Source organism: Oncorhynchus masou, chromosome 10 (genome assembly GCF_036934945.1).
Source record: "Oncorhynchus masou masou isolate Uvic2021 chromosome 10, UVic_Omas_1.1, whole genome shotgun sequence".
NCBI classification, from domain to species: domain Eukaryota; kingdom Metazoa; phylum Chordata; class Actinopteri; order Salmoniformes; family Salmonidae; genus Oncorhynchus; species Oncorhynchus masou.
The window spans coordinates 37821996-37848011 of NC_088221.1; the positions used below are offsets into that span (position 1 = coordinate 37821996).

At 42.5% G+C, this 26016-nt stretch overlaps 2 protein-coding genes across 6 annotated transcripts in view; one reads left to right on the top strand and one right to left on the bottom strand.

Annotated features, from left to right (window-relative positions):
* Nucleotides 1-1087: 1087 nt before the first annotated feature.
* LOC135547582 (solute carrier family 15 member 2-like) lies at nucleotides 1088-20236 on the top strand. Of its 2 annotated transcripts, XM_064976705.1 has the most exons (24): nucleotides 1088-1241; nucleotides 2853-2899; nucleotides 3912-3999; nucleotides 5003-5144; nucleotides 5371-5463; nucleotides 7397-7496; nucleotides 7740-7830; nucleotides 8186-8263; nucleotides 11898-11980; nucleotides 12179-12262; nucleotides 12532-12621; nucleotides 13313-13357; nucleotides 13602-13637; nucleotides 13968-14056; nucleotides 16480-16561; nucleotides 16974-17099; nucleotides 17571-17735; nucleotides 17831-17877; nucleotides 17994-18101; nucleotides 18527-18623; nucleotides 18894-18935; nucleotides 19054-19155; nucleotides 19454-19558; nucleotides 19846-20236. In XM_064976705.1, exons 1-24 carry the CDS (start codon nucleotides 1226-1228, stop codon nucleotides 20053-20055), a joined length of 2166 nt encoding a protein of 721 aa, XP_064832777.1. In that variant the 5' UTR covers nucleotides 1088-1225; the 3' UTR covers nucleotides 20056-20236. The 2 variants fall into 2 exon arrangements, with proteins under 2 accessions (XP_064832777.1, XP_064832778.1); XM_064976706.1 differs by lacking the exons at nucleotides 1088-1241; nucleotides 2853-2899; nucleotides 5003-5144 and having other exon boundaries at nucleotides 3910-3999.
* An 84-nt stretch (nucleotides 20237-20320) lies between these two features.
* LOC135547584 (HSPB1-associated protein 1 homolog) overlaps nucleotides 20321-26016 on the bottom strand; it is a 38405-nt gene continuing 32709 nt past the window's right edge. For 3 of the 4 annotated variants that reach the window (XM_064976708.1, XM_064976707.1, XM_064976709.1), the window contains exons 6-8: nucleotides 24859-24942; nucleotides 23751-23861; nucleotides 20321-22745 (exon numbers count right to left, since the gene is read on the bottom strand). In XM_064976708.1, the coding sequence (XP_064832780.1) occupies nucleotides 22095-22745; nucleotides 23751-23861; nucleotides 24859-24942 (846 nt within the window). In that variant the 3' untranslated portion in view covers nucleotides 20321-22094. The remainder of the gene's footprint in view (nucleotides 22746-23750; nucleotides 23862-24858; nucleotides 24943-26016) is intronic. The other variant, XM_064976710.1, reaches the window with a different exon arrangement.

Genomic DNA, 26016 nt, shown 5'->3' on the forward strand with positions numbered 1-26016 from the left:
CAGTGGTGGAAAAAGTACCCAATTGTCATACTTGAGTAAAAGTAAATATACCTTAATAAATCAAAAATGACTAAAGTAAAAGTGAAAATCACCCAGTAAAATACTACTTGAGTAAAAGTCTAAAATGATTTGGTTTTAAATATACTTAAGTATCAAAAGTAAATGTAATTGCTAAAATATACTTAAGTATCAAAAGTAAAAGTACAAATCATTTCAAATTTCTTATATTTAGCAAACCAAATGGCGCCATTTTCTTGTTTTTTATTTATTTACAGAAAGCCAAAGCACACTTCAACACTCAGACATAATTTCCAATTGAAGCATATGTGTTTATTGAATCTGCCAGATCAGAGGCAGTAGGGATGACCAGGGATGTTCTCTTGATAAGCATGTGAATTGTACCCTTTTCCTGTCCTGCTAAGCATTCAAAATGTAACGAGTACTTTTCAGTGTCAGGGAAAATGTATGGATTAAAAAGTAAATTATTTTATTTCGGAATGAAGTAAAGTAAAAGTTGTCAAAAATATAAATAGTTAAGTGCAGATACCCCAATAAACTACTTAAGTAGTAATTTAAAGTATTTTTAATTAAGTACTTTACACACCTGGTTAATATAGATGCAGTCATTCAGTTGGCACAAAACTATGTTCAGATAACAACCAATGTTTGAAACTGATAATAACCCCTTTGGAAGTGGTTCCATATTGAATTTGCAGGCCCTATTTTTTTTCATACTACAGGTTTAACTTGGCCTATATGTGCAACGGTGCTAAATGGGTCACATGGTCAGAATTTAATAGGAGTATAAGCAAACACGTACAGTTATGATCACTTCGGGCTAATTTCAACAGTCACTCCACGCCCAGCCTTGCAGGATAAAAAAAAACAAAAAAAACAATAACTCTATTGTGAATCCAAAGAGTCTGGTTCACAGGCGGGTTCCCATACTCAACTGTTCTCTGTAAAGTAAGATCCGCTATTCAATTGACTTTGTGACAGGATCAGATCTGCACTGAAAAGTCATTGAAGATTAAGTAAAAAATTCATGGATCTGGAGTGGAATATTAACTAACGGGTTAAAACATATGTTATAAGAAAGCTGCGTTTCCATTGCTGCACTCACAGTCACAGACAGACAAGAGAGGGACGGACTTGGACGCACGTCAAGAAGTCCACCGACCGATGCGACGCTAGTGCCAAAAACACTTCAGAAAATACACGAGAAATGGGGAAACGAAAGGGTAATGCGTGAATAGACTTTTGGAAAAATAAAGTTTTCTTTCTTTTTTATTGGATGCATGGGCGGTGGATTATTGAAGGAAAGCGTTTTATGCACAAACGTTATCAATAGTTGTGACAATTGACACATTACGCGTTTGATAGCACTGTGTGCAACTTTCAGACTGTCGTGATAATGATGTATGCGTTCAATGTTTTCACAGGATGGATCTAGGATAATTGCAAACATATGTGCTCGATTTCTAGAAATGCTGAAATACTGTATGTGTAGTGGTTGACATTTTGCCTTCAGTAACCACGTTTCCATCCACAGTTTTTATGCAAAGTAAAGTGATACCATAATGACAGCTGTGATGGAAACATGAAGTTTCCGAACATTTTTATAAATGACGACAGATGATTAGTTCTTCTACATGGTGGGATCTTTTGTGTTGGGGAAATGTATTATGCGAGAAATGGCGGTGGAAAATTCTTGTTAAAATATTGATATAATTAACCGTCATATCGAAGTAAATTTGAAGTCACGCGATGATATGGGTGTGTGGTTCTCCCACTACAACTCGGGAAACGTTGTCTACAGATAATAAATAATGATGATGAATTTCACAGGGTGGTGAAAGTGCACGGTGATGTTCCTTTTTCAATAATAATAGAGGGTGTTTTTATTCGGTACATACAAACTTAAACGAACAAGTACATTTTGTGTGCACTATGTCATCACTCACTTGTTTTTATCCACAGGTATGTTTGGTTGAAACACACCACTAGTGGGAAAATGCACATTTTCTTTATGTGGATTCTAGAATATTTGGATGAAAATCGGTCCATTTTTCTATTTGAAGTGTTCTACTCCGCTAGCTAGCACCTTGCCTAAACATGTGTGCGTTTCTTTCGCCTCCAGATTATCCAATTGGAATCGAAATGTAGCTAGTGTTAGATTTTTACTGTAGAAAGTTCGGAAGATGTTTTCCATCACACCTGTCAATAGGCTTCTCAGACACCATCACTATTGTAAGGAAACAGATGCAACACGCACATTTTACTGAGTGTTTGTATTTGCCTATTTTCTAATTTGGCTATCTCAAAAAACACAGTTTATTAGCATCAACCACTGTTTTCTCTTAGACCATAGCCTAATAATAATGAGTAGTCCATCATTAATTATTATTTTATTATTAATAGTCAGTCATGTAAGAGATTAATAATGACCATTTCCAAATTGACTTGTATTTGTCCCTCCGTGAATACTGCAATACCGGTTTGATTGCATAGTGCTCAAGTGAAAGTCTTACTCAGTCCATAGACCAGCATTAGATAATGTAGATGCAGTATGTCATGTCATGTCCTAGCCAGCCCTACAAATAGTACACCGAATTCATGATATTAATAATGCACTTAATATTTGGATATTGTCTTCATAGCGTAAATACATTAAAAAAAATCAAATCACATTTTATTGGTCACATGCACAATACAATAGGTGTGGACTTGTAACGTTAAATGCTTATGAATGTTCATTTTGAATATCATGAATTTGGAGTACTATTTATAGGGCTAGTCATCTTGTGCATACAATACCTCTAACATTATGTTATTTTGTGATTACCTGGCAGAGCTCAAATTGGAAATTCATGAAAGTGGAAAGACAAGCAAATCACAGGTAACATTATCTATTTCTTCCTGTTTTATTGCACAATATATTCATGGTCATGTATTTGCGGTCAAATTGAACAGGTAAAACAATGGATATTGACTGGAAAATTCTTGGCAAGATTTCTGGGTTTTCCTTAGTTGATCATTTGAACTTTAATTTCTTCTTCAGACTTATTATTAACGTCTGTTTTCTTTGGACCACGATTAATGTCAAATTACCTGTCAGTTGCTCTTTAGTCTAATCTGTAATGTGCTGGTGTGATTAATGAATGACTCTTTATAATGTATCCTAAATGGCATACCATTCCCTATTTAGTGTACTATTTTAGACCAGAGCTCTATGGGCCCAGGTCAAAGTACTACCCTATGTAGTGAATAGTTTGCCATTTGGGATGGAGACGTACTGACTCTTGCTCAGTAGTAAAGCATTATGGACAATAGAATCAATTCCTTGTTTAACTGACATGTTAGTATGAGTCATGTATTACTCTAGAAAACACATACAGCTTTTAATGACTCTCTCTCACTCTCACTCTCTCTCTCTCCCTTTCTCTCTCTCTCTCTCTCTCCCTCTCTCTCTCTCTCTCTCTCCCTTTCTCTCTCTCTCTCTCTCTCTCTCTCTCTCTCTCTCTCTCTCTCTCTCTCTCTCTCTCTCTCTCTCACTCACTCTCACTCTCTCCCTTTCTCTCTCTCTCTCTCTCACTCTCACTCTCTCTCTCCCTTTCTCTCTCTCTCTCTCTCTCTCTCCCTCTCTCTCTCTCCCTTTCTCTCTCTCTCCCTTTCTCTCTCTCTCTCTCTCTCCCTCTCTCACTCTCTCTCTCGCTCTCACTCTCACTCTCACTCTCTCTCTCTCCCTTTCTCTCTCTCCCTCTCTCTCTCTCTCTCTGTCTCTCTGACTTTGTCTTTCGTTCTCCTTCTCTCTCTCTCTCTCTCTCTCTCTCTCTCTCTCTCTCTCTCTCTCTCTCTATTTGTCTTTGTCTTTCACTCTCTTTTCATATTTCTTTCTTTCTTCTCCTCAGAAACTTTGTGGAACCAACTACCCTGTTTGTATCTCCTTCATTGTGGTGAATGAGTTCTGTGAACGCTTCTCCTACTATGGCATGAAAGGTAGGTAACCTATAATTAAGAATGGTTCTCCTAACTACTCCTAACTAGAAATAGGACAGAACTCCAGTAAATAACTTAAATTGACATATTTTTATTGCCGCACAAACGTTTGGGTATGAGCCCTTCTTCAGCGTGTCCTTGCAATGACAATCAATACATTAACACCACACAGGTTCTAAATTATACACTCACAGTCAGTATTGGCCCAATCAAGAGATCCCAGCAGAGGAAGCTGTGAATTATGGTGCATTGTGGAGAAATGTTGTGTGCGGGTAATGAGTCGCTGGCTCATTAACATATTTCGAGACGTGCCTTGCAAGTGGCTATATTTGTTGCACCTGTTAGTGTGAATGCTCTACCAATTGAACTGATATGTGGTAGTAGTGCCCTAACAATTTAATGTGTATAGGCGACAGAGCAGAGTAGTACAAGAATTAACACTGTTTTGGTGTCAATATGGGTCCACAGACACAACAGTCTCCGTGTTCATTTTGTTTTTCTTTAACGCTGGTGAATTTGCTGTGTAGTGTAGAGCAGGTGAGCTTGTTCTACTCTTTTGCCTGTTTTGTGGTGGAAAACTGAGTGGGTCGAGCATAACACGTCAACCCTGTTACCCATAGATAGATAGGCTAAAAAGGTTTTTAGCAATTGTATATTTTTTGGTGAAGCTTTCATTAAATTTACCCCTCCCGATTGCACAACCAGGTTCCACTCCCCCTGTCACAAGGGGCTTTATCTCTGATTTAAGATGGAAACATCACATGATCTAGACTCCCTGTCTGACCTCTACTTCCTCTACTTCCTCTACTTCCCGAAACACACTTCTTGAAAAAGAAAATCTGTTATTGCCAATCTCTATTCAATTCTACTCAATTTATTGATAACAAATTCTCTTTTACAATAAAGACCTGACCAAGAGGGAGCAATGATATACTGTATTTTTCTCTGATCCCTGGTGATCCTTATCTATTTCTCCTTACTTCCCGGCTGTGCTTGCGTGAAGCGGTGCTGACGCTGTACTTCATCAATTACCTGCATTGGGACCAGAACCTGTCCACAGCAGTGTACCATGCCTTCTCCAGCCTCTGTTACTTCACCCCTGTTCTGGGGGCCCTCATTGCTGACTCCTGGCTGGGCAAGTTCAAGTGAGTTAGATGGAGAAGTCAATGCCTCCAATCCCTCAGTGGGAAATATGGTGTCATTTTAGATGGGAGGATGGGCTGCATTCCATTCCAGCCATAACAATGGGCCTGTCCTCATATTTCTCCCTCCACCAGCCTCCTCTGTTGTTGTTCCGATGTTGAATCTTGTCTTAGTTGACGAGAAGCTGAAGTAACTGTGAAAGTCACTACTGTGTCATGTCATCCACAGGACCATTGTTTACCTCTCTGTTGTCTATGTGCTCGGTCATGTCGTCAAGTCGGTTGGGGCCATACCGAGTGTGGGGGACTCGACCATACACATGTGAGTCGTCTGACAAATTGATTGATACAGTTGAAGTCGGAAGTTTACATACACTTAGGTTGGAGTCATTAAAACTTGTTTTTCAACCACTCCACAAATTTCTTGTTAACAAACTATAGTTTTGGCAAGTTGGTTAGGACATCTACTTTGTGCATGACACAAGTCATTTTCCAACAATTGTTTACAAATAGATTATTTAACTTATAATTCACTGTATCACAATTCCAGTGGGTCAGAAGTTTACATACACTGAATTGACTGTGCCTTTAAACAGCTTGGAAAATTCCAGAAAATGATGTCATGGCTTTAGAAGCTTCTGATTCTAATTGACATAATTTGAGTCAATTGGAGGTGTACCTGTGGATGTATTTCAAGGCCTACCTTCAAACTCAGTGCCTCTTTGCTTGACATGGGAAAATCAAAAGTAATCAGCCAAGACCTCATAAAAAATTGTAGACCTCCACAAGTCTGGTTCATTCTTGGGAGCAATTTCCAAATGCCTGAAGGTACCATGTTCATCTGTACAAACAACAGTACGCAAGTATAAACACCATGGGACCATGCAGCCATTATACCGCTCAGGAAGGAGACACGTTCTGTCTCCTCGAGATGAATGTACTTTGGTTTGAAAAGTGCAAATCAATCCCAGAACAACAGGAAAGGACTTTGTGAAGATGCTGGTTGAAACAGGTACAAAAGTATCTATATCCACAGTAAATCGAGTCCTATATCAGCATAGCCTGAAAGGCCGCTCAGCAAAGAAGAAGCCACTCCTCCAAAACCACCATTAAAAAAGCCAGACTATGGTTTGCAACTGCACATGAGGACAAAGATTGTACTTTTTGGAGAAATGTCCTCTGGTCTGATGAAACAAAAATGTAACTGTTTGGTCATAATGACCATCATTATGTTTGGAGGAAAAAGGGGCAGGCTTGCAAGCCGAAGAACACCATTCCAACCGTGAAGCACGGGGGTGGCAGCATCATGTTGTGGGGGTGCTTTGCTGCAGGAGCGACTGGAGCACTTCACAAAATATATGGCGTCATGAGGAAGTAAAATTATGTGGATATATTGAAGCAACATCTCAAGACATCAGTCAGGAAGTTCAAGCTTGTTCGCAAATTGGTCTTCCAAATGGACAATGACCCCAAGCATATTTCCAAAGTTTTGGCAAAATGGCTTAAGGACAACAAAGTCAAGGTATTGGAGTGGCCATCACAAAGCCCTGACCTCAATCCTATAGAACATTTGTGGGCAGAAATGAAAAAGCGTGTGCGAGCAAGGAGGCCTACAAACCTGACTCAGTTACACCAGCTCTGTCAGGAGGAATGGGTCAAGATTCACTCAACTTATTGTGGGGAGCTTGTGGAAGGCTACCCGAAACGTGTGACCCAAGTTAAATCATTTAAAGGCTACGCTACCAAATACTAATTGGGTGTATGTAAACTTCTGACCCACTGGGAATGTGATGAATGAAATAAAAGCTGAAATAAATAATTCTCTCTACTATTAGTCTGACATTTCACATTCTTAAAATAAAGTGGTGATCCTAACTGACCTAAGACAGGGAATCTTTACTAGGATTAAATGTCAGGAATTGTGAAAAACTGAGTTTAAATGTATTTGGCTAAGGTGAAGGACGGAGAATTACTGACTCTTGCTAAGTATTAAAGCATTATGAACAGCAACATCAATTCATTGTTTAACTGACTCGTTAGTATGAGTCATGTATTACTCTGGAAAACACATACAGCTTTCAATGATTTTTAATGATTGTGAAAAACTGAGTTTTTATGTATTTGGCTAAGGTGTATGTAAACTTCTGACTTCAATGTGCATCTGACATAGGAATGTTGACAAACCTTAAACTCTACAATGTTCTCTCTCTCTCTCTCTCTCTCTCTCTCTCTCTCTCTCTCGCTCTCTCTCTCAGAGCATTGTCTATGGTGGGGCTGATCCTTATAGCCTTTGGTACAGGAGGCATCAAACCCTGTGTAGCAGCGTTCGGAGGTGATCAATTTGATGAAGAACATGTAAGAGATTCTATCAGTCTCGTCTAAAATACACACTAATAATACTCTTACTGCAACATATGAGGAAGTTCTCAATCTAATACCTGTTATTACTGAAGTATGTAGGCTTAGCTATGGAAGAATGGGATAACAATTATGCTACAAATTGAAGAAAAAAACTATTTTGACCTGAAAAAGTAGCAAATGAATTTATGATATTAAACAATGTTCACCATCATTGGGTTTTCTCCCTTGTCACCTCAGACGAACGAAAGGAGGAAATTCTTCTCCATTTTCTATATGTCCATCAATGCTGGGAGTGTCTTATCGACAGTCATCACTCCAATACTGCGAGGTTCGTGTCCACATTAACCTTAACCCTTATCTCAAAGGTGAAAGGCATTGAGGGCTCAGGCCTCTCAGGTGAAAGGCATTGAGGGCTCAGGCCTCTCAGGTGAAAGGCATTGAGGGCTCAGGCCTCTCAGGTGAAAGGCATTGTGGGCTCAGGCCTCTCAGGTGAAAGGCATTGAGGGCTCAGGCCTCTCAGGTGAAATGCATTGAGGGCTCAGGCCTCTCAGGTGAAAGGCATTGTGGGCTCAGGCCTCTCAGGTGAAAGGCATTGAGGGCTCAGGCCTCTCAGGTGAAAGGCATTGAGGGCTCAGGCCTCTGCCTTTGCTCATGGCTGCTGCTGTGTGTTCCTGCACTTACAGGAAATGTGCAGTGTTTTGGCGGGGACTGCTACGCTCTTGCTTTCGGAGTACCAGCCATTTTGATGGTCATTGCTCTAGGTGAGTGTGCTCTCTTCTTCACACCTTATCTAATCAAGCTAGTCTGGGTTTCTGTTGCATACTTGGAGTAGAATATACCCAGTGGGTAAACCTGGTTGAAATGACGTTATTAAATGACCAGATTACAACCTTGCCGGCTGGGGGTACAGTATGTATTGAATACATTCTGCACAGACCTGGTTGTGCAGCAGGCTTGTATATACGAGCTACTGCACTATTCATATAGCCAAGCTTACATTATGGGTCACACCAGGGGGGGATGTGGCCCCTCGAGTTGGAAAGCAGGATTTTGTTTTTATGGCACATGCTTTAGTGAGGTAGAGGCAGTGAACACTAAATCCCATATGGATCGAGAGGAATGGGATTCAGAGGCAGTCATCAGAAAGATCCTAGTGGACCACAGAGATGTGTAAACATGGCTCCTCGCCAGTCAAAACAACCCAGAACTGTGTAACACACAAACATACATACATACGTGTATACACTGCTCAAAAAATAAAGGGAACACTTAAACAACACAATGTAACTCCAAGTCAATCACACTTCTGTGAAATCAAACTGTCCACTTAATAAGCAACACTGATTGACAATAAATTTCACATGCTGTTGTGCAAATGGAATTGACAACAGATGGAAATTATAGGCAATTAGCAAGACACCCCCAATAAAGGAGTGGTTCTGCAGGTGATAACCACAGACCACTTCCCAGTTCCTATGCTTCCTGGCTGATGTTTTGGTCACTTTTGAATGCTGGCGGTGCTTTCACTCTAGTGGTAGCATGAGACGGAGTCTACAACCAACACAAGTGGCTCAGGTAGTGCAGCTCATCCAGGATGGAACATCAATGCGAGCTGTGGCAAGAAGGTTTGCTGTGTCTGTCAGCGTAGTGTCCAGAGCATGGAAGCGCTACCAGGAGACAGGCCAGTACATCAGGAGACGTGGAGGAGGCCGTAGGAGGGCAACAACCCAGCAGCAGGACCGCTACCTCCGCCTTTGTGCAAGGAGGAGCAGGAGGAGCACTGCCAGAGCCCTGCAAAATGACCTCCAGCATGTGTCTGCTCAAACGGTCAGAAACAGACTCCATGAGGGTGGTATGAGGGCCCTACGTCCACAGGTGGGGGTTGTGCTTACATCCCAACACCATGCAGGACGTTTGGCATTTGCCAGAGAACACCAAGATTGGCAAATTCGCCACTGGCGCCCTGTGCTCTTCACAGATGAAAGCAGGTTCACACTGAGCACATGTGACAGACGTGACAGTCTGGAGACGCCGTGGAGAACGTTCTGCTGCCTGCAACATCCTCCAGCATGACCGGTTTGGTGGTGGGTCAGTCATGGTGTGGGGTGGCATTTCTTTGGGGGGCCGCACAGCCTTCCATGTGCACGCCAGAGGTAGCCTGACTGCCATTATGTACAGAGATGAGATCCTCAGACCCCTTGTGAGATCATATGCTGGTGTGGTCGACCCTGGGTTCCTCCTAATGCAAGACAATGCTCGACCTCATGTGGCTGGAGTGTGTCAGCAGTTCCTGCAAGAGGAAGGCATTGATGCTATGGACTGGCCCGCCCGTTCCCCAGACCTGAATCCAATTGAGCACATCTGGGACATCATGTCTCGCTCCATGCTTTAGTCCAGGTCTGGGAGGAGATCCCTCAGGAGACCATCTGCCACCTCATCAGGAGCATGCCCAGGCGTGGTAAGGAGGTCATACAGGCACGTAGAGGTCACACACACTACTGAGCGTCATTTTGACTTGGTTTTCCACTTTAATTTTGAGTGTGACTCCAAATCCAGACCTCCATGGGTTGTTAAATTTGATTTCCTTTGATAATTTTTGTGTGATTTTGTTGTTAGCACATTAAACTATGTAAAGAAAAAAGTATTTAATAAGAATATTTAATTCATTCAGATCTAGGATGTGTTATTTTAGTGTTCCCTTTATTTTTTTGAGCAATGTATATACACGCACGCACGCACGCACACACACACACACACACACACACACACACACACACACACACACACACACACACACACACACACACACACACACACACACACACACACACACACACACACACACACACACACACACACACGCGGCTGGTATTGGCTATTTGCAAGTCTTGTTCAACATATGAAAATATAGTCTGAAGGTATTTTGGCTAGTTGGTTTTAGTTCCTGGGTTGAAAAAATGGCACACACCCAGATAACACACATCATCAACACTCCGTGTTAGACAAGAAGTTTACTCTAACAGGGAGTGTGTTTCATCTTTACCTTTAGCCCTTCATAGATGACCAGGGATAGAAATGCCAAAAACCCACTCTAGGAACTCCTAGAATTCAGTTTTACAGGAACTTCTAGAATTCAGTTTTACAGGAACTTCTAGAATTCAGTTTTACAGGAACTTCTAGAATTCAGTTTTACAGGAACTCCTAGAATTCAGTTTTACAGGAACTTCTAGAATTCAGTTTTACAGGAACTCCTAGAATTCAGTTTTACAGGAACTTCTAGAATTCAGTTTTACAGGAACTCCTAGAATTCAGTTTTACAGGAACTTCTAGAATTCAGTTTTACAGGAACTCCTAGAATTCAGTTTTACAGGACCTCCGACTCCTAGAATTCAGTTTTACAGGAACTCCTAGAATTCAGTTTTACAGGAACTCCTAGAATTCAGTTTTACAGGAACTTCTAGAATTCAGTTTTACAGGAACTCCTAGAATTCAGTTTTACAGGAACTCCTAGAATTCAGTTTTACAGGAACTCCTAGAATTCAGTTTTACAGGAACTTCTAGAATTCAGTTTTACAGGAACTCCTAGAATTCAGTTTTACAGGAACTCCTAGAATTCAGTTTTACAGGAACTCCTAGAATTCAGTTTTACAGGAACTTCTAGAATTCAGTTTTACAGGAACTCCCAGAATTCAGTTTTACAGGAACTCCTAGAATTCAGTTTTACAGGAACTTCTAGAATTCAGTTTTACAGGAACCTCTAGAATTCAGTTTTACAGGAACTTCTAGAATTCAGTTTTACAGGAACTCCTAGAATTCAGTTTTACAGGAACTCCTAGAATTCAGTTTTACAGGAACTTCTAGAATTCAGTTTTACAGGAACTCCTAGAATTCAGTTTTACAGGAACTCCTAGTATTCAGTTTTACAGGAACTTCTAGAATTCAGTTTTACAGGAACTCCTAGAATTCAGTTTTACAGGAACTCCTAGAATTCAGTTTTACAGGAACTCCTAGAATTCAGTTTTACCGTAACTTCTAGAATTCAGTTTTACAGGAACTCCTAGAATTCAGTTTTACAGGAACTCCTAGAATTCAGTTTTACAGGAACTCCTAGAATTCAGTTTTACAGGAACTCCTAGAATTCAGTTTTACAGGAACTCCTAGAATTCAGTTTTACAGGAACTTCTAGAATTCAGTTTTACAGGAACTTCTAGAATTCAGTTTTACATGTCAAAAGGATTTCAACGAGGGAACTAATTTCCCCTTGGATCTGACAGAAAGACAGTATTGATGGTATTTTGTTTTGCGGTCAGGCAATGCTCTTTGGAGGATTTTTTTTATTGCGATAGTACATTTACAATCAGTAAATTCTACTCAAATGTGTCTATGTCTTTGTAGTCGTGTTCATCTCTGGAAGTGGGATGTATAAGAAGAGTCCACCTGAGGGGAACGTCTTATTGGATGTGTGTCGGTGCCTGGGGGTAAGTCATTCACCTCTCTCAACAGTCACACATTTCCATAGAAAGATGAGTCTCTTGTGGCAGATTGTTAACATTGTTGGCTAGTACACTCAAGATCTGGCTCTGGGTTCTGAGATAATGGAAAGATAAACAACTGAAAAATACTACCCCTGGGCTTACTACTGGACCGTGACTGCTCCTGTTCGCTCCATCCTACAGTTGGCCATCAAGAACCGGTGGATGAGTTCTAAGTATGACTCTAAGAGGAAACACTGGCTGGACTGGGCAGAGGAGAAGTATCCGGTATGATTATCAAGAATGAAATAACTCCAGTGAGGACTATAATCACTTCATGGAGCTTTTAACTGTCCCATTAACAATGTTTCAGATTATAATAGGATAATATAATATAAAGATGAGGAACATTTATGGCGATCTGGCTTACGGTAGAAGGTATGTATCCATTCTAAGGAAAAGGTATATGTGAATGGATGAAGAAGTTTCTGGTGAAATGGACCCATACTGTATGTTCTCCTACTGTATGTTCTCCTACTGTATGTGCTTCTCTACAGAAACGTCTGATCCATGAGATTAAGATGGTTCTGAGGGTTCTGGTGCTCTTCATCCCTCTGCCCATGTTCTGGGCTCTGTTTGACCAGCAGGTAAGGATCCAATGCGTACCCTAACCCGAACCAGCTTGGACCTTCCTAAATAGAACAGTAACCACCACCCTAGCTAGCCTCTAAACAGGACCTTTCATGGTTCCCAAACCCAGGATTCAGGTCAATACAGTAGATACGGACCAAGTAAAGACAAAACGGTTTGAAATTACATCATTTCAACCAGATTACAACTCTTTACATTTTTTTAATTATATAATTCCAACAAGCTTTGCCCTCTGGGACCCCAAGTTCTGCTTGCCTCACTGCTTGATCTTGAGGGATTGTTCTGTTGTCTCCTCTCATCTCCTCTCTCCTCCTCTCCTCTGGTCAACGACCAAACAACACCACAATAACAACTGATTAAGAAAAAGTGCAAAGCCCAAAACCCCATCCATCCAACCTTCTCTAACCCAGATTCCCTGGGCACATTCCTCTGATAAAACACTGTGATTAAATCTAACAAGAAGAACAAAAACCTCCATCTTAGTTTTAATGAAGGGAATCTATATTGTTTATAGGCAATAACATTTTGCTTGGCTTTGCATTAGGCATGTTAGAAGCCAAGGACATGTTGGATTGATGAGGTCTGATTATACCATTGAAGTGAATGGTGATGGCGAAGCAGCTATCCAGTGAATGGGCCAGTGAAAACATGATAACATTTAGCCTTCTTTGTTATATGGTACTATAGGGATCCCGCTGGACTCTCCAGGCCACCCGGATGAACATGGCCTTTGTAAGTTCTTTGTCTTTCTTTCAATGTACAGGACTTTACAACAGTGGTAGGAGTCTCGTAGTGAATGGCCTTCGTAAGTTCCTTTCCTTTTCTAGCTTTTGAAACGGTGTAACAATGTGCTCTACAACTGTGGTAAAACCCAAGTGTGCGGCATTTATGATTTCATAGTATTTTGCATTGTGTTACTATCGTTGACTGTAATCTGAAATAGAAATCTTGTTTGGAATCTGTCTCTATGTTACAGGGATCAGCATTCGTTCTGAAGCCTGATCAAATGCAGGTGCCTGCAGTTTCCTACTCTCTTCCTAGTATTCTATAGTGCATTACGACTGCTGGTGATGTTTATACTGTACCTGTAACCATAGGTTCTCTCTATAATGGCTTTGAATAAGACCATGCGTGTTCTCTCCTGAACCCAAACCCTTTTATAATGGACATTATCACCATAATGCTATCTATCTATTGGCAAAATAAATTGAGCAGGAATATTTACTAGTGTCTTTTCTAAGTTTGCTTCAGCAACCAATATGATTTGATGGTATTTTTTGTTGTGATTTTATATTGAGTCATCAGAAGCTTCCCTGTGTTTTGTTCTTCCTGTTTCTTTCAGATGTTAAACGCTCTGCTGATCCTCATGTTTGTGCCTATCTTTGACGTGGTTGTCTACCCACTCATAGGCCTGTGCAGGATCAATCTCACGTGAGTGGACCACGGCTGTGTCTGAACACGTTACTATGTCAAATCCTTGCTTCCTCTGTCCTTATTTTCTCACTCTGTCTCAAAGCTCATTGGACGAGGATACCGTAGGGAGCTTGGACTTCGGCTCTTAGATCCTCACTTCCAATGAGCTTCAGGAGGAATTGTGGAAACAAGGACGGAGGAAGAAAGGTTTTGACAGCTGGACACGACAGTCTTCAACAGTAGTTGAAGGCTGTTTGGGGCGGCAGGCAGCCTAGTGGTTAGAGTGTTGGGCCAGTAACCTAAAAGGTTGCTGGATCAAATCCCTGAGCTGACAAGGTAAAAACCTGTCGTTCTGCCCCTGAACAAGGCAGTTAACCCACTGTTCCCCGGTAGGCCATTATTGTAAATAAGAATGTGCTCTTAACTGACTTGCCTTGTTAAATAAAAAAACAGTCATCATTCATAAGTAAGGAATGGGGCAAGAACAAGCATGTGGGTTGGGCAACATTATTGATGCGCCTCTTGGTCATAAAGAAAATGTTTGTAGCTGTTTTTCTACAGTACCTTGTGATCTTATCAAATCACTGAGATGATAAGTGGAAGATACGCTCGAACAATGTTGTGCAAGCATCTTATGTAGTCCTACAGAAAGATAAAACAATTCACCGCATTAATCATTTCTAAGAATGGAAACCGTTGTTACTGTGTAGTTCTGTGTGGTAGGGACAAAATTGACCAATGTGCGTCGACTCCAAGTTGTCTTGTTGGAGTCCATAGGAGTGTGGTTTAGAGACAGAATGCCTGACACGTCTCCATCTCCCCTTTAGAGACAGAATGCCTGACACGTCTCCATCTCCCCTTTAGAGACAGAATGCCTGATACGTCTCCATCTCCCCTTTAGAGACAGAATGCCTGACACTCCATCTCCCCTTTAGAGACAGAATGCCTGACACGTCTCCATCTCCCCTTTAGAGACAGAATGCCTGACACGTTAGAGACAGAATGCCCATCATCTCCCCTTTAGAGACAGAATGCCTGATACGTCTCCATCTCCCCTTTAGAGACAGAATGCCTGACACGTCTCCATCTCCCCTTTAGAGACAGAATGCCTAGAGACAGAATGCCACGTCTCCATCTCCCCTTTAGAGACAGAATGCCTGACACGTAGAGACTCCATCTCCCCTTTAGAGACAGAATGCCTGACACGTCTCCATCTCCCCTTTAGAGACAGAATGCCTGACACGTCTCCATCTCCCCTTTAGAGACAGAATGCCTGACACGTCTCCATCTCCCAGAATGCCTGACACGTCTCCATCTCCCCTTTATCTCCCCTTTAGAGACAGAATGCCTGATGACACGTCTCCATCTCCCCTTTAGAGACAGAAGAATCTCCCCTTTAGAGACCTGATACGTCTCCATCTCCCCTTTAGAGACAGAATGCCTGACACGTCTCCATCTCCCCTTTAGAGACAGAATGCCTGACACGTCTCCATCTCCCCTTTAGAGACAGAATGCCTGACACGTCTCCATCTCCCCTTTAGAGACAGAATGCCTGACACGTCTCCATCTCCCCTTTAGAGACAGAATGCCTGACACGTCTCCATCTCCCCTTTAGAGACAGAATGCCTGACACGTCTCCATCTCCCCTTTAGAGACAGAATGCCTGACACGTCTCCATCTCCCCTTTAGAGACTCCATCTCCCCTTTAGAGACAGAATGTCTCCATCTCCCCTGACAGAATGCCTGTCTCCATCTCCCCTTTAGAGACAGAAGAATAGAGACAGAATGCCTGACACGTCTCCATCTCCCCTTTAGAGACAGAATGCCTGACACGTCTCCATCTCCCCTTTAGAGACAGAATGCCTGACACGTCTCCATCTCCCCTTTAGAGACAGAATGCCTGATACGTCTCCATCTCCCCTTTAGAGACAGAATGCCTGACACGTCTCCATCTCCATCATCTCCCCTTTAGAGACAGAATGCCTTAGAGACAGAATGCCACGTCTCCATCTCCCCTTTAGAGACAGAATGCCTGACTTTAGAGACGTCTCCATCTCCCCTTTAGAGACAGAATGCCTGACACGTCTCCATCTCCCCTTTAGAGACAGAATGCCTGTCTCCATCTCCCCTTTAGAGACAGAATGTCTCCATCTCCCCTTTAGAGACAGAATGCCTGACACAGAATGTCTCCATCTCCCCTTTAGAGACAGAATGCCTGTCTCCATCTCCCCTTTAGAGACAGAATGCCTCGTCTCCATCTCCCCTTTAGAGACAGAATGCCTTTAGAGACAGAATGCCTGTCTCCATCTCCCCTTTAGAGACAGAATGCCTTTAGAGACAGAATGCCACGTCTCCATCTCCCCTTTAGAGACAGAATGCCTGACACGTCTCCATCTCCCCTTTAGAGACAGAATGCCTGACACGTCTCCATCTCCCCTTAGGCCGCTGAAGAAGATGGCTGTTGGTATGATCTTTGCAGCGCTGGCCTTCGGTGCTGCCACCTTGGTGGAGGTCAACGTCATGGTAAGACACAGCATCTCTGGCAGAGGAGGCTGGTGGTAGGAGCTATAGGCGTATTGTAATGGCTGGAATGGAATAAATGGAACCCTATCCAACAAATGGAAACCACGTTAGACTTCGTTACATTCATTCCATTCCAGTCATTACAATGAGCCCATCCTACTATAGCTCCTCCCACCAGCCTCCTCTGATCTTTGGGGGACTTCACTTCTGTAAGTGACACTCCAGGTCATCTTTTTTTGCAGTTGCGCTGCATAGATGGTCTGATCTCACAATGCCCGGAGAAGTGTTTAGTGTAGCAGGAACAACATTAATATGTTGCAATGGTAAAAAAACATCTGCCTGGATTACCACCTTTGTAACAGAGACAGTCACCTGTCCTCTGATGTCCCCTCTCTCTCTATTCCTCTGCTAGAAAACAGTGGTGGAGCCTGCACCTTGTGGACAGTGTCTGCTACAGGTCTACAACCTGGCTGACAGTGACGTCAAACTAAGCATCCCTGGGAGTAACCTATTCTCACAACCCATCAAATCCTATGAGGTAAACTGGGCTGGGGAGTTTTACCCTAGTTTTACTCTGCTACGCTAATAATGCTGTGACTAATAATCAACCTTGACCTCATAGAAAGCAGACCTACCAGATAGGATTGCCATGAGAAATGGCTGTAGACTCCGTAGTCGCTCCATAGTCTGACTCCATAGGAATCTACAGTTACATCTCACGGCAACAGATGTGCGTTCTGAGGTCAACAGGTCCATTGTTCTACAGCTATTACAGCCAGACCTGGGTTCAAATACTATTTCAAATCTTTCAAAAACTTTGTGTTTGCTTTAGCCTGCCTGGAGTTTGCCGTTGTGCGACTATTTTATTGGTTCCATTGTGCCAGGAAAGCTTGATCAGGCCCAGTTGGAGTATTTGAAATAATTGTAATAATATTTGAACGCAGGTCTGATTAGAGCTGAACATTAATCATGGCAATACATGTAATACACATGCCTCTATGTCTATCAGGATCCTCAAGTATATCAGCATCTTGAACTGGGGGGACACAACAAGACCATCACTGTGGGGATCAATCACAATGGACACTTTCATGAGTGTAGAGAGACTTTCACAGAGCAGAAAGCCTACAGTCTCGTCCTGCACAGCAACACCTCGGGAATAGTGTGTCAACTCGTGAGTCTGAAGTTCACACTATAATCTTACAGTCACTACAGAAATCATTTCTGTGTTTGCAATCTGTTTCTGTTTTCATTTTTTTAATAATATAGGTGACAGACAACATACTTAAAAGTGAAAAAATGGAAGCATACCTGAGGTAATTATGTGTTTATGTTTGAATTGAAATAGGAGACGGAATAATGCTCCATTGGAAAGACTGACTTCCGTTAGTTCAGTGAATACGCTGCAAAGATTCAAGTATTGCTCTAACAGGTTCATAAACACGCGGAGTGAGGCTGTGAACGTAACGATGGCTGGTGTGGACTTTCACATACCCGCTGACTATGGCATATCTCCCAATAAGAGTGTGGAAAGAAAGGAGTGAGTGGCCATATTTCTGTTCCATTGCAATTCATCTTAAAATAGTGTAAAGTGTCCCTTCCTAGGCCACTGACAAAGCATTCAATACATGATATTCCTAATTTTCTAACATTGAACATCTGACTAATGTAGTAATAAATTAGAAATAGATACAGTCCACAGGAGGCTGGTGGCACCTTAATTGGAGAGGATGGGCTCGTGGTAATGGCTGGAGCAGAATAAGTGGAATGGTATCAAATACTTGAAGCACGTGGTTTCCATGTGGTTGATACCATTCCATATGCTCCATTCCAATACATTATTATGAGCCGTCCTCCCCTCAGCAGCCTCCTCTGATACAGTCAGCGCTAGATCATATCTCAGTATCCACAGATCTCTTTTACCTCTGCCCTCTCTAAATCCTTCACCTGTGCCATCTCTCACAGGTATACAAGCGTGAGGTGTACATCAGGCTCACAGGATTTCTCCATCAACCTGGGCCTGCTCGACTCTGGAGCTTCATACACAGTCATCCTCAAAGGGGTGAGTCATCCCACTGCTTATACATGAGATCACAACATACCATACTGTAGGTACTATTAAGTGTTGCCTGCTATGGCCTGAAACCACATTGGCAGTATAAATACATGGACTAGCACAGTACAAGCTACTTCTAGTACTAGCTACCTAGTAAGTTACACTTACTAAAGATATGTGATCCCTGCGGGAATTGAACCCACGACCTTGGCATTGCTCACATCGTCAGTGCCTGCTCTGGTAGACAGTACTCGTAACCTCCTTTACTTTTTACAGGGCTCTGGAGACATCATTCCCCAGAAGATGGAGGATGTGAAGGTTATTATTTCTCTTTTTTTCTCTCTGCATTGTTGGGAAGGGCCTGTAAGTAAGCATTTTACAGTTAGTCTACATCTGTTTACAAAGCATGTGATTCAATTATTTTTGATTTGTGAAGGCCAACAATGTTCACATAGCCTGGCAGATCCCCCAGTATGCCCTGATGACAGCAGGAGAAGTCATGTTCTCCATCCCAGGCATCGAGTTCTCCTATTCACAGGTCAGCAGGTATCCAGTGATTGTTGATTGAGTATTGGTTGAGTATTGACTAATAAACCTCAAATGCTTACTTAGGCACCTCTGTAGATCTGAAAGAATTGGTGTCCAGTATGATGAACACTTAGTTTATACCAACCAGAAACCTTTCCGATCTACTAGAAGTGGCTAGGGGGTATAGACAGCTACGGGTTGATTACTAGGAATTCAGACTCTACAAGGAGATCATGTCTGAGTGAAGAACATGTGATATGCTTTTCCCTGCCAATGATAAACAATATCTAGGTCTATGTTCAATACAGGCCCCAGCCAACATGAAGTCACTGCTGCAGGCCGGCTGGCTGCTGACTGTAGCCTTTGGCAATGTCATTGTGCTGATCGTAGCAGAGGGGGCAGGTCTGGAACAGGTAAGTCCCAGTGGTAGAAGATGGTTTTGTATTTACTGTGCCTTTTAGGAAGCCTTGTCAGTGCGCCATTGAACCCATAGACCTCATAAAACCATTAAAAAGAGTCCAACAGAGCAGTGTCTGCAGTAGTCCACTAGAGGGAAACCAATCACAACAATAAGAATGGCTTGTTCCCTTTCTCTCTCCAGCTTGAGTAGCGAGTCCACCAGGATAATACATATGCCTATCAAATAACAACCATAGTCCCCAGTGTTAAATGTGTTTAACATTGATTCTGATATTCCCAGTGGATGGAATTCCTGCTGTTCGCTGGCCTCCTGATGGCAGTCTGCATCATCTTCTCCATCATGGCTTACTTCTACACCTACGTAGACCCAGGCGAGCTAGACAAGCTGTTCCCAGACAAGACAATCAATGAGGATGAAGATGACCTGAAGAAGGACCAGACAGACGACACTATGTACTTGAACTCAATAGAGAAGAGCACCAATATGTAGTCTGGTGACTAACTTCAGAGTATTTCTCTCTCAAGAGATTTGTAAGCCCCCAGAGTGGAATCTTTTTTGTTTTATACATTTGTAAATCGATGCAAAGTATTAAGATATGGTGATTGAGTGTATTTTACTTGCTGAACCCTACTATGTTGTTAGTTATTGTCACCTGTCTGTGTGATCTTATAGTATGGCCTAACCACAGTCAGCACGCCAACTGAGACACTTCTCAAAATCTGGAGGTCAAACCAGGACCGGTGGTAACAAAACACATTGTTCAAACGCTGTATTTTATTTTTGTGAATTTCTAAAATGTTACTGAACATAGCAGAATGATCTGAAGTCCCCTGTTTACAATGATGTTCAAAGATGAAAACAACAGACTCTTGTAGTTGATAAACAATAGAATTACAGAACATTGTGAAAAGGGTTCTTCTTTAGCAGGCATGAAACTTAAGGATTTTGGTTACTAGTAGAGCAATTTTTACTAGTAGAACCATTTTCACGAGTGGCCTAGATTCATTTCCATCCCTGCTCTTTAGACTGGCTACCTGAGACAAATACTGGAGTAGACTTAACTCCAGTAATACTTGACTAAAAGAGCCTCATTCAAATGACAAACTATGAGTCAAGGAAAAATGTCTAGTGTGTCCTAATCATTTGATAGATAGACCTTCATAAAACATTCCACTCCTGGGAACCATTTTACTCTAATTTTACTCTTGTGGTACGTAAATAAAATGTGTAAATTTCTCTGAATATGATATAATTCTGTTTCTGAAATCTTGCTACTCTTACGTTTTTGCAGGACTACCTCATTGTCGGTGGCACTTACATGTTTCTAGTCTTTATTCATTCAGAGCTTTGGTTTCCTTCCCTTGTCACAGACCCAGGACTATAGAGAGACAGAAAAATAACACATCACTTCCTGGTAACTGGGACATAACACATCATCACTCCTTAGACAGCATTCATTAATCACAATACCATAACAGGCTGCCTTTCTAACATCTTCACCCCAACTGCCACCCTATTCCCTATATAGTCCTTCCACTTCAGACCAGAGCCCTTGGACGCAAACAGACTGTACCAGCTGTGGAATGGAAGGCAGAGCCCTGGTCTAAAGAGGAAGAGTAGCCGCTGGAAGCTCCAGGTTGGCAGCAGCTAAAAGGGGATCCCAATAAAATACCAAAAAACACTAAAAAGGAGGACTACAAACATGGTAAGAATGGAAGAAATGCTCTTGACTTGGATTTGACCTCATGGAGTCGCCAAGACTATAACATACTACAGTAAACCATATACACTGAGTGTCAAGAACAGGTTTGTGTCAAGTGGATTGAACAGGTGACATCAATAAGGGATCATAGCTTTCACCTGGATTCACCTGGTCAGTCTATGTCATGGAAAGAGCAGGTGTTCATAATGTGTTGTATACTCAGTGTAGATGGGGTAGAAAAAGAAGGAGCAGAAGGGTAAGAAAATATAGAAAAGTGAAACGTCTTTCTGTCCTCTCTGACACTTTGTAATAACTATCAGCCAGGCAGGATTTCCCATGTGGGCACTGCAGAGCAGTGGTTTCTGAGTCACTGTTAACTCCACAGAGGCTTGCGTCCCAAATGGCACCCTATTCCCTATATAGTGCACAACTTTTGACCAGGACCGTTCTACTCTCGCCTAATCATCAAGCCGTTCTGGTCAATAGTAGTGCACTATATAGGGAACAAGGTGCCATTTGGGACGTAGCCAGGGACTCCCAGCAGCATTAGGGGAAATAAAAGCCAGTGTCAGAGGTATTAATACCATGATATACTCCACCTTGACTACCTCAGCTGTTAAAGTCAATTGAACCCAGTTAAACTCTATAGACTTACTGATGATGACTCCTTTCCCCATTTTTAACAATTGAGGGAAGTTATGTACAATCTACTTGTTAGGCTCTGTTTCAATATCCATACTAGCTTAGCACTTAGAATGAAGCAATGTATTTTGGCATTCAATCTCAGTAGCATACTAGTATGAACGTTGGAATGTAGATTATGAAGCTATGGTGTTGTGGCTGTCCATGACTGGACCCTCTCCATCAGTAGCTCAGAGACTCTAGCAATGACATCAGGGTGAACCAGGCACTGCAGTAGGTCATTGGTGGTGATGGAGATGGGGCAGTGTGCTCTGTTACCCTTGCCCTGGTCTCTGTCCCCAGGTGGTGGCCTTCCTCCATCTCTGCACCCTGGCCGTGGTATCACTAGGGGGTCTGAGGTTGAACCGGAGCTGGACATGCCTTCCCCTCCATGCTGGTGCTGGGCTCTACTTCCACTGACAGGTCTGGGAGGGGTGTTTTGGGTTATGCTGCTAGACCTGATTATGTCACAGTCTTTGGATGGTGACGGTCTGTCTTGGTTTTTGGGGTTCTGCTCTGGAGTTTCCTGGTTGGTGATCTGGTTCCAGGCCACGGGGATGAGGTGAGGTCCGAAGGGCATGGTGGATGGTGTGGAAGAGGAGGAAAGGCACTCTGCTGGTGGTGATGAAGAGTTGGTGTTCTTAGCTTGGCCCCTGGAGTCACGTTTTGCCCTTGGACATGCTGGGGTGTCCTGGGTCTGTTGGTCACGGTGACTTGTTATCCCTCTCTTCTCCATACAGGCCCCCACAGCCAGGTTCAGGTACTGCATGTTCTCGTCATGTCCCACCAACCCCTCCTTTGGAAAAATACAAAAGTTGAAACTATAAACCCAACCGTTATGAAACGAACCAATGTTTCGTCATTCTCCACTTTACTCAGGGACTATGGTCAGTACTGTGTGTTTACAGGGACTATGGTCAGTACTGTGTGTTTACAGGGACTATGGTCAGTACTGTGTGTTTACAGGGACTATGGTCAGTACTGTGTGTTTACAGGGACTATGGTCAGTACTGTGTGTTTACAGGGACTATGGTCAGTACTGTGTGTTTACAGGGACTATGGTCAGTACTGTGTGTTTACAGGGACTATGTCTCTTAACTTTGGGGAGGCAGGTAGCCTAGTGGTTAGAGTGTTGGGCCAGTAACCGAAAGGTTGCTGGATTGAATCCCAGAGCTGACAAGGTAAAAATCTGTCATTCTGCTCCTGAACAAGGCAGTTAACCCACTGTTCCCCAGTAGGCCGTCATTGTAAATAAGAATTTGTTCTTAATTAACTTACTTGCCTAGTTAAATAAAACATTTAAAAATTAAAACTAGTCACACACACTATGCTCTGCTTTGTCATCTCTGTGGAGCTCTTCATGTCTTAACTAAAAAGGCCAGTTTTAGGCTAGGTATTCTCCAGCACAAGATCAGTCAACAACTCAAATGCTAACTGGAGCTAGACAGATTGGTCAATCTGGGGGGGTTGGAATCTCCTCTGTTGTTCTATGCTGCATTCCTGGGACTTTTTCTTTATCTGGACCTCAGCCCACCAGAACAAGTTCCTCCTTCTGATCTCTGCTCTTATAAGGAGAACAAATGGTCGGACTGCACTCAGAATGACCCTGAGTGTGCACGGCAAATGTGCCATCAGATTCTGCACAGTACAAGGGGTTCGTTGTGGCTTGTGACGATGCTAACTGAACTGCCAATCTTTAGACCTTGAGTTTGAAGAGGTTAACTCAGGGTCAAGGTAGCCTGGTCCGAGATCTGTTTATGCGGTCAGATCTAGGACTCAGGCTAGCGTCAGGATACTGTACCTCAGTGGGATTGAGCCAGTCATCATCATTGTCGTTACTAGGTGTCGTCTTCAGAGCACAGACGATGGCTTTGGTGAGGGCCTCGCCTACTCTCGCCTCATCGTCAACTTCCTGTATCAGATCAGGAAGTAGAAAGAAAAACTCCTATTAAGTTGCTGATAAAGACATTATGTGCAGCAGGCATAATTGATTGTGTCTGTAACCTTGTCTCAGAGACAGTTATCAGGAGGCATCGAAGGTGACACACTACCTGAATACACATTCCTCTGATCTAGATACAGGTAACTTCCAAAATAAAGGAAACATCAACAAAGTGTCTTAATAGGGTGTTGGGCCACCACGAGCCTCCAGAACAGCTTCGATGCACCTTGGCATAGATTCTACAAGTGTCTGGAACTCGATTGGGGGGTGTGTGACGCTATTCCTCCACGAGAAATCCCATCATTGTTTTGTTGATGGTGGTGGAAAATGCTGTCTCAGGCGCCGCTCCAGAATAAGTGTGGAATATGGTTTTCATCAAACCATTCAGTGACCACACATGCCCTGTGGATGGGGACATTATCATCCTATGGGGGCATAGCCATGATAGCCAAAATAATGGCCTGCCCAGCATCTTTATACATGACCTTAAACATGATGGGATATTAATTGCTTAATTAACTCAGAACTTAATTAACCCACACCTGTGTGAAAGTACCTGCTTTCAATATACTTTCTTTCCCTCATTTACTCAAGTGTTTCCATTATTTTGGCAATTACCTGTATGTGACTGTGTTATGCAGCGCACCACTCCTCTACATGCAAACTCACAAATCATTATGACAGGGGTATCTTTACTCTGATGCCTGATCATTACTCAAAAACCCACAGCATCAGAGAGCCTTAACACCCCTCACATCCATCACTGTGGCTGTGTCCTGAATAACACCCTATTCCCTATATGGTGCACTAATTTTGACCATGGCCCTATGGGCAGTAGTGGTAGCTCGTGGTGGGAAACTCTTCATCAAGCTGTACTGTAATTATGGCCCTCCTCTCAAATGTCCAATTTCCACATAAACAAACATACTTAACACCATTTAGTTGGAGGTGACTTTACTGTACATACCAACTCAATCCAGGAGTTGACACTGACGGTGATGGGGTCAACAGACTCCACATAGTGCCACCAGTGTCTGGGGACAAACAGCACCTATTGGAGCAGAAGGACAACAGGGTCAGATCGCATCAGAAGAAATGCAAGGTGATCAGTAGGAATACGGTTAAGGAACATATTACAGAGTAGAAACTTTGAAGGACTCCAAAATATCTATAAATATCTGCTAGCAGCACAGCTCATAGTCCAGGGGATGGGAGAGCAGAGCATAGCCAGTTAATAAGTAGTAGAGCTGAAGGAGTGATCAGTTTGATAAAACATTTACAACATCGTATGACGGTTTGCACTGAATGACACATTTCCCCAAAACGTTCTTGAACAGACATGGAGGTACATTTGGTGGGTGTGACAGGGTGCGTCTTGAAACAATGAGTGACTAATTAAAAGGGCATGTTGACAGCGTTCCCTATCCTACAACCCAACCCCGCTTTACAACTGGTCATTCAGAACAGAGCGTTTCCGTTTAATTGAACGTTGCACACCGTTTTTTTCGCACTGAACGCCACCTAATTTAACACAGTGGGAGAGACTAGCCATTCGATGGCAGCTTGTATCCTCCCTCCCAAGTGCTTCTGTCTCATTCATAATGTGGATTTGGTCTTTATTAAAGTGAACAGCCCTTATTGATCCCCTGGTTCCACTGCAGTCTTAATTCATTCAGTCTACAAAGCTCTGACTGCTGCATGCTTTCTTTCATTTGCACAGACAGACGCATCAATATCTGATGTCAACAGAGACGCATAAATATCTGATGTCAAGACAGACACATCAATATCTGATGTCAAGACAGACGCATCAATATCTGATGTCAAGACAGACGCATCAATATCTGATGTCAAGACAGACGCATCAATATCTGATGTCAAGACAGACGCATCAATATCTGATGTCAAGACAGACGCATCAATATCTGATGTCAAGACAGACGCATCAATATCTGATGTCAAGACAGACATCAATATCTGATGTCAAGACAGACGCATCAATATCTGATGTCAAGACAGACACATCAATATCTGATGTCAAGACAGACGCATCAATATCTGATGTCAAGACAGACACATCAATATCTGATGTCAAGACAGACACATCAATATCTGATGTCAACAG